The sequence below is a fragment of the Sprattus sprattus genome (genome assembly GCF_963457725.1).
Source record: "Sprattus sprattus genome assembly, chromosome: 2".
Classification (NCBI taxonomy): domain Eukaryota; kingdom Metazoa; phylum Chordata; class Actinopteri; order Clupeiformes; family Clupeidae; genus Sprattus; species Sprattus sprattus.
Window position 1 is genome coordinate 69,438,621 of NC_137921.1, and position 8,916 is coordinate 69,447,536.

General features: G+C 41.3%; 1 protein-coding gene across 1 annotated transcript; it reads right to left on the reverse strand.

Moving 5' to 3' along the window:
• Window positions 1-220: 220 nt before the first annotated feature.
• Window positions 221-5,171, reverse strand: znf770 (zinc finger protein 770; the record flags this gene model as incomplete). The annotated part of the gene is made up of 1 exon (XM_080832090.1): window positions 221-5,171. One exon carries the CDS (start codon window positions 5,169-5,171, stop codon window positions 702-704), a length of 4,470 nt encoding a protein of 1,489 aa, XP_080688216.1. The 3' UTR covers window positions 221-701.
• Between the last annotated feature and the right edge of the window lie 3,745 nt (window positions 5,172-8,916).

An 8,916-nucleotide genomic window follows, 5' to 3' on the forward strand; every position in this document is an offset into this window, starting at 1 on the left:
CTCAAAAAAGTGACGTATAGATGTAAAGACGTAATTTCAGTCCACAATTCCTAGTCTTAAATATACCAATAAGTCAAACAATGCAAAAAGTACTACAAGGACTAAGTTAGCCAATCACACTGTATCTATAGTAAAGATACAATAGAGACAATATGTTATTCAATTTACAAGTTTATTACAGTAAAGTTATATTCTATTAAAATATGTACCCATACGGAAAACAGACCAAAATAAATATCAGGGTTGAGAGAACATGCTGTGTATAAATATGAAGCTCAAAAACCGCTGCTTGCATTTCGAAGATTCTTTTTAACATCCACCTGTATTATTTTTCTTCTTCTTGGAAACACTTACATAGGACCAACTATTTACAAACACAGTGACTACCATCTTTTTGAAATTTATAACATAACCATAATGAACAAACAGTGTAACAGTGAGCACATGTTTGAGTCCTCTGATGGACTTTAAAGCCTAATTTATACTTCGGGAGACGATACTTTTGAAAAGGTCGGCGACAAAAAATACGCTGATTTCAACAAAGATTACGTTTTAAAAAAAAGTGCCTCTCCCATTGTGACAAACTCGGCGACTGTTCGCCTGAAGTTTAAACACACAAGCCAGGACGACACTTTTTTTGTGTCGGCGACCTTTTCAAAAGTGTCGTCTACCTAAGTATAAATTAGGCTTAACCCCTCTTCCTACTTGTGGGTGTGAAGGTGAGTCTTAAGATGGCTGGCCTGTGTGAAAGTCTTTGAACACAGGGAGCACTGAAAGGGCCTGTGTCCTGTATGGATGACGTAGTGCCTCTTTAGTTTCGAAGGTACCTGGAAACTCTTGAAACATATGGCGCATTGGTAACCACTTCCTGATCGCTCGCGCTCCTCCAATTGCCCCGAGATGCACTTGTGGAGGTTGAGTTTACGCTCTGTGGGGAAGCACTGACTGCAGTCCGGGCAGATGAGCAGGTCGTTCGGAGGCTTAGACAGACGACTATCCACCCCTTCCATTTCAAACTGCAGCTCAAAAACCTCCTCCTTGAGCTGAGCATGGGCAGGGTGAGTGATGGGGACGAGGGGGCCCTCAGTCAAACCTAGACCATCATCTCCTGAACCTTCCCCCTTCTCCATCAAGTAGTCCAAGAGAGGAGTAGGACTTTTCGCCTCTTTCCGTACTTTTTCATCACTTTCCAATGTGGCATTTGCAGTTGTATATGTGGGGCAGCCAGGGGAAACACTGGTTTGCTTGATCTCTAGGCGATCATGCGTGTGTTGAGGTGGTTGACTTGGAAACTCTCTTACTACATGTTGCTGTGAGACATTTAAATGTTGCTTGTCTTGGGCTGACAAGGATTGGGTCAACGGCTGTACCGTGAAAGGATTTACCTCTTGTTTCTGATCACTGATGTTAGCAAAACCATAATCTGAATTTTCAATCTCTGAATGGCCAGATTCATTCACAAAAGAGACAAGTGGTTGATTATTTTCATTATAATCCTTGTAATGGGAATGTGCCCTATGTGGAATATGTAGGCCTTGCCTTGGGCTGCCTCGGTGAAGACCTGAATCGGAATCATGTCTGTTAATTGTCGACTCAACTTCTCCACTAGTGGGTTGACTTTGCGTGCCACCAGAGGCTGCATTTTGAGCGTTCTTGTCGTGAACTTTCGTGTGAGTCTGCAGGTGACAGAGCTGCCTGAAAGACTTGGAGCAAACCATGCATTTAAAAGGCTTGAGACCCATGTGGATAAGGAAGTGCCTTGCCAGCTTGGACGGGGATGCAAACTTCTTGAGGCAAACCGAACAGCAATTCCCTCTTGTCCTAATGAGATTTTGCATGCCCCCCGGTTTACGGTATGCTTGCACACTCCTGCTTGAAGCAGGCTTTTGTGGTGCAATGGTAAAGTCATCACAGGAAGGGTCAATTAATGTTTGATTTTCAGGATATGCATCAGCATTGCTGTTCTGTTCTCTTTGTGGAATTGGGTTTATGTTTGTAAAGTCAGGGGCATAGTTATTAACTTCTCTTACAGTAAGTATTCCCCCATTTGCCTCACAACCAGTTGGGATACTGTGAGACTGAAATGACGTGTTTCCATACCACTGATGTACAGTCTTCTCCACGTATCTGACATCACACCCATTTTTTGGTAAAAAAGACTTTGACGGACCCAAGTGCTCGCTTTTACCAGCTTTCTTCACAGTTCCCGGGGACTCCAAGCTATGGATTTGAGGCAGATTATTCCGGATCGTGTTTTGTTTTGTGACTGTGTTTCCTTTCAGGAGATTTTGAGGTGCAGACAGGTGCCTTGATGTGGAAGCAGCAGTCGGTCCGCTACTTAGGGCTCCAGAGAACCTTCTCTTCCTGTGAATATTCAGGTGAGTCTGCAGATGACATGATTGCCTAAAGGACCTGCCACAAACTTCACAAGTGAAAGGCTTTATACCCATATGAATTAATAAATGTCTGGCAAGTTTGGAGGGAACACTGAAGTGCCTCTGGCATTTCGTACAAGGGTATCCCTTTTGTTTTGTCGGTTTTAGTGTACTCTTGTGAGGGACATATGTGGGTTCAGGTATGATTGCAGTGTGCCTTTTCTCCCTAACAAAATCCAAGGAAGCATAACGGTCCACTTGATCTCTACTGGGAGATCCTTGAACTGGGATTACATTAACTAGTCCGGCATCGTGTCCTTCTGAAGTGTAAGAGTACGTGGCAGATTGACTATTGAGAACCTCATTACAAGTCATATTTGAGTCTTCCCTGTGCATCACAAGCTGTGTTCCTTCCTTGCTCAGGCACCTGTGTACCTTCAAGTGAGCTTTCTGCCTAAAGGTTTTGGAGCACCGAAGGCACTTAAGTGGCTTTAGCCCTAAATGGCTTAGGGAATGTCTGTGTAGTGCCGATGGAGAATTAAAACATTTAAAACACACAGAGCAACAGTGGCGGCTTTGTCTGTGGCCACTGATATCACTAATCATGGAGTAATTTTGAGTTTTGCTTGGGATATGATCTAAATTCATTCTTCCATCAGACATGCTCTGACCAGGGACAAGCTCTTGAGCAGGTTCATAACTTCTGTGCACTTTTGAAGACATTGGCTTTTGGTGTTCATATGTTTTGGTTAGGGTATTGACAGGTGGAGTTCCAACTACGCTCTTGTGATTTTGAAGGTGAACACCAAGGTGTGTTTGATGTCTGAATTTCCATCCACAAAGGTGGCACGTAAAGGCTTTCTGCCGAGGGGTCGATGGTCGACTGAGGAGGTTTTTTAGCCCTTGCCTTTGCAGAGAGGGTGTCTTCCTTCCTGATCTCTCGTGAACCCTGTAGTGGACCTTCAGATGAGCAAGCTGCCTAAAAGCACTCTGGCACATGTTACACTGAAAGGGTCTTTGGCCTGTATGAATCAAACAGTGCCTTTTCAGCTTGGAGGGAGAACTGAAGCATTTAAAGCAAACAGGACATTCATGGACAATTCTGCATATTTTTAAATTGACAGGCTCAGGTAAATCTGGGTGACTCCTTTCTGATGTCTGGTCAGAATGTTTTGGCCCATCTTGGCTGCGGCATCCAATGTGATGGGACATGGGCTCATTTGAATCTGATGGTTTTTCTCTGACCCTATCGACTGCTGTGAAGTCTGGCACACTAGAGTAGCTCTGGGCTACGGTTGTGCAATCATTTACATCTTTGTGAGTGAACATTTTGGATGCAACGGTCAAAGATCCACTATCTCTAGGGAATTTACGAGAGATGTTCCTTGCTTTCTTCTTGACTGGCTTGCTGGTTTGCTTTAGGCAAGCTTTGGTGCGCAAGTGGAGCTTCAAGTGGCAGAGCTGTCTAAATGATCTGGCACAAATATGACATGCAAAGGGCCTCTGCCCAGTATGGGTCAACATGTGCCTGTGCAACTTGGAAGGAACCGAGAAACTCTTGAAACAATTCTGACATTCATAAGCGCCTTTTTGGGATGACCTTTCTTCTTGGGATGACCTTTCTTTTTGGGATGACCTTTCTTCTTGTCCAGGGTCCAATAATGCAATAGGTTTGGGCGACATTGAAACATAAGACGGTACCGTTTGATTTTTGTCATCTGAATTCCTGTGTGTGGCTACTTCAGATATGCTTTGGCCAAGTTTCTTGGAAGGGGATACCTTTGACTCTTCATCTTTACAGTCATTAAGTTTAAAAGCCATGGCTTGGTCCAGAGAGGGTGTGTCGTCACAGGCATATGAGGCCTTTATTGGGAAAGTAAAAGTTAGATGCTGCTCACTCATCTGTTTAGTTTCAAATGGAGATTCTACTGTAAAGGCGGGCTTAACATAAGCTTGTTCGTACACTTCTGAAGGCGAGCTGTCGACAAATGTGAAGTCGGGAAGCTTTGCAAACTCAGGCACATCTGCGTGTGTGGGGCTGCCAATAGCATTCACACCATCTAACTGGCTGGGATATACCTCAGCTGATGAACCTGGATCACACTGTGCTGGACCTTCCAGGTGATCTAACGACACGACTCCTGGATTTCTCACAGAATTCATTTTGCCATGGGAATGTATATGAAGCTTGAGGTGGGAGAGCTGCGTAAACGCTTTGTCACAGAGAGAGCACTTAAATGGTCTCTCACCTGTGTGAATGAGCTGGTGTCTCCTTAGTTTGTACGGAGAGCCAAAATGTTTTGAACAGACTAGACACTGGTGAGGCTTGCGCTTAGCAACAGTGCCTTGCCTGGGTTGTTTGTTCAGATCCCTGGAAGCATTGAAAACCTTTTCCCTCACATTTTCACTCTCTCCATTGAAAACTTCTGTGTAATCCCACCTAGAACTGCTCCAGTGGTCAGTTGTATTCAAACGTTCAGTCATCTCTAATTGTTCATTAAGATTCAAACAACCTGGGTAATTATCGTTACTGGATTCCAAAGGGTGGCTGTTATGGACAGACAATTCATGTGTAGCCATGCGTTGTAGGTATACATCCACCTCGTTGTCAGTTCTTGCAATGGGGCTAAGACTTGAGTGGGTTTCCAAGTGCCTCTTCAGATGTGCAGACTGGTAAAAATCTTTTGAGCACAGCACACAGGAGTATGGCCTCTGCCCTGTGTGTGTGAGAAGATGGCGCTGGAGTTTGGAGGCAAAGGCAAATTGCTTCTGGCAAAATGGGCACTGCTGTTCCATCGTCCTGCTCTACAGAACCTCACACTGGTCGGTCAGTCTCCCTTTATGGACGGCTACCTGCTTCAAGGACGGTTCCTCCCTGCGGGGACAGAGACAACATTTTTACAAATTTAAAAGAGGCTGCCTGTCTCTGGGGTCAAAAATCTAATTCTTCTTCACCTACACTGACAATGGAATAAAAGGTTACATTTCCTCATTCCAGTGCAATTAAGGTATTCTAAAAGCCAATAATGGAATAACTGCCAATGTTGTAATAATCGATCCATTCTTGATACAATAAAAGCTGATAATGTTATAACTTACCAATGACGTAATAACTTACTGTGCATAATGTAATACGTTACTTTATTATATGGCAACGACAGTACAGGCATTCTGATTGGCTAATGGGTAGTCATGCCAGCCGCGTATTGACCTCGTCGCTGTTCTGCCGTTCTGATACAGACCCTTATTGCCCTCTTAGCCGTTAGCTCTTAGCTGGGTTAAAAATTCATAACAAATGTAACGGCTGCAGTCAGTAGTGTATTGACATACTCTTACATCACTTAATTTAAGTTTTATTTGGTGGCTATAAAGTGTCACACTTTTATAACTTACCCTTACTGTTGCACAAGTGCACCCACACACACACACACACACACACACACACACACACACACACACACACACACACACACACACACACACACACACAAACACACACACAAACACACAAACACTCTGTCTCTCTGGGAGGGGAAACATTTGAGTACCAAATAAAGTGCACGCACAAGTTTGTAAACACATTTTGTTGGTTGGCCAACTACATTCATATTTGCATTGTGATTTAAGCAGTTAAATTACTTTTTTTGTAATTGTTTTGCGTAGTTAACTAAGCTGACCTTCCTTACACTTTTCCATAAATAGTGAGGGATTATTATTATTTTTCTGATTTATGTATGACCAGGTAGGCACTTTTTTTTGCAATAAACTGGCATGTGATGTTTCTGTATTATATTTTGTATTAATTTCAAATCACATGCACATTGTCAATTTAACATCATTTTCTTAACAGAGTAGTTTGAACTACTGTCCATGAGAAGTTCACCAAACTAGATTTCTCCCTGGTGTGGCTCTGCTGTAGTTCAACTTCTACCAGTGTGAAGTACTAAGTAACTTTCAAAGCTATGCTTTCAAAGAAGCTTCCCCAATACTGTCTACACATCTTTTAAGATGTTTTGTCCTTGAATACAAAGACCACCATTTTTTTTCATTAAGAGTGTCATCACGTCATCAAACCTGAATCCTAAAAGGTTACATGAAAGACCTACATGGTTTGTTTGCCTCGACTAAGTTACAAGTATCAACTGATGTTGATGGAAACACTAATGGTAGCCTAGGCGTCTTTCAATCAAATAAATGCTTCCATGCTACATGTAGCCTTCAGCCTTCCCCACATTGGCTTATCTTTTTGTTTATTCCTGGTGAAGGGACAGGAAGTAGCCTGAAAAAAATAATGTAGCCTGCTAGCCTACAGCTTGTCAGGCTCACATTTAGCTCCTTTAAACATATATTTTTTATGAAGAGACTGGTTGGTATTGGTATATTGGTTGGTATGTTTGAGAACACAGTATTTTGCTTGAGGTACAGGTTGAATATTATAATGAAGTATCTTAATTGAATTAGTCCAACCATCAAGTTACACAAACAAATAAGTCATACACTCCTTCCTAGAGAGAGAGAATAGGTATGTCAAGGTTGGTCAGGTTTTTGGCAGGTATTTAAACAGAAGCAACAATAAAGGTAGGTGTTGTGGATACAGGGATATAGGTATGTTATTGCATTATCGGCTCCAATTATTCGATTTTTAACTCTAATTTAAACATAATTATTCCTAATAATGTTATAATTTGCCAATAATGTAATAACCTATTACATAACCTATTGCATTATGCCAAATAAGTAATTATGTTATTGGTTCAGAAATTCTATTACATCATTGGTAAGTTATTACATTATAGGTTTTTGTTTAATTCTTACGTTATTGGCAGTTATTACATTATCGGTAGGCTTGTACATTGTTGGGTGCTAAAAGCATTCTATTGCAGTAGTTTTGACTCCACGTCCTGAAATATGTTAAGCTTATCATAACATGAAATAAAAACTGGGGCTAAATAATGAAGATACGTAGCAGTCAAAATATCATTATGTTTTTGCTGTTTCCTCAGAACTGTATTGTTATTGTAAGGCTATAGAGTATTTTTAGGTTTTGACAAGAAACACTGTAGACTTGAAGCACAAGTGACACCAACTAAATTATGTAGACAATTTCACATAAACACAAGAAAAGAGTGGCACGTTTTAAGGACAGCGAAGGTCATATACAACCGCATGACAGTAAATCTGCCAGTCGATCATCTTCAACCAGTAAAAAAATGTCGTTCGTGTGTAATATTTCTAACAAATAAACAGATAGCCTATACCAAGGGAGAAACGTGTGTTGCATATAAGAAGCTAGTCCTGTCAATACAGACAGCGTTAGTTCGTTGCATAATTTGAAATATCATACCTTAAGCCAGTTAAATGTCACGACATCAGAACACAACCTTTGTTTTCACTATATTTCAAGAGACACTCCATTAGCACTTAGCCAACTTCACATTTCCAGACAAGGAAGCCCACAGATCCGTTCGCAAATCATGCACGGGGGGGAATATTTCTTCAGTGGCATTGGTTCCGGAAACCATGCGATGTGTGGAGAGTGGTCTTCGGCTTGCACGTTGGATTAAAACATGCAAACACTTGAGGGCATTCCCCTGTACTTTTCCGTGTTGTTTAGAAAAATAAAGGTGGTAAAGAAGATAGCATTAAAAGAATAGCCATGCAATGTTCGTTTGTGTATGAGGATGACACTATTTACGTTTTAAATACAGAATCAGTGATTTTAATAAATATTTTGGCTGGCGAAAGAATACAAACAACAAAACAACCCATTTGGTGTAGGCTATTGTAATGTAGTTTTTATCGTATATCATGGGTGTACATTGTAAAAACTCAGCCAGTAGTATCATTATGCAAAAGCATATCGATTTGAATGTTCTGCACTATTTGGAATATGTAAAAGGGTGTAGCCTTTTCAAGCCTAAAGGGCCATCTTCTCTGAACAATTATTATCACTATTGACATCAGGCCAACAATAATTACATGCACACAGACACACACACACACACACACACACACACACACACACACACACACACACACACACACACACACACACACACACACACACACACACACACACACACACACACACACACACACACACACACACACACACACACACACACACACACATATATACAGTGGTGGCCAGAATTATTAGAACACCTAATATATCTGAAAATATTGACCTTTTTTTTGCCTCCAAAACATGATTACATTTCATAACTTTCATGAAACATGCAGATGGTTGCACTGAGCACAACACATACCAGGTAAAGTGAATCCTACTGTTTTTGCCACTTTTAACTTTAATATTTGGTTTGTCCACCTTTTGCAGCAATAACAGCAGCACATCTCTCTTTCATATAGTCAATATATTTCTTGAGAACTTCAACACCAATGTTATCCCATGCCTTCTGCAACTCAAGCCTTTCCTTTGAATGTACAATAGATCTGTCCAGTTTATTTTCCAACTTGCCCCAAATTTGCACAATGGGGTTGAGGTCTGTACTTTGAGGGGGCAAGTCCATCATTTTCAATG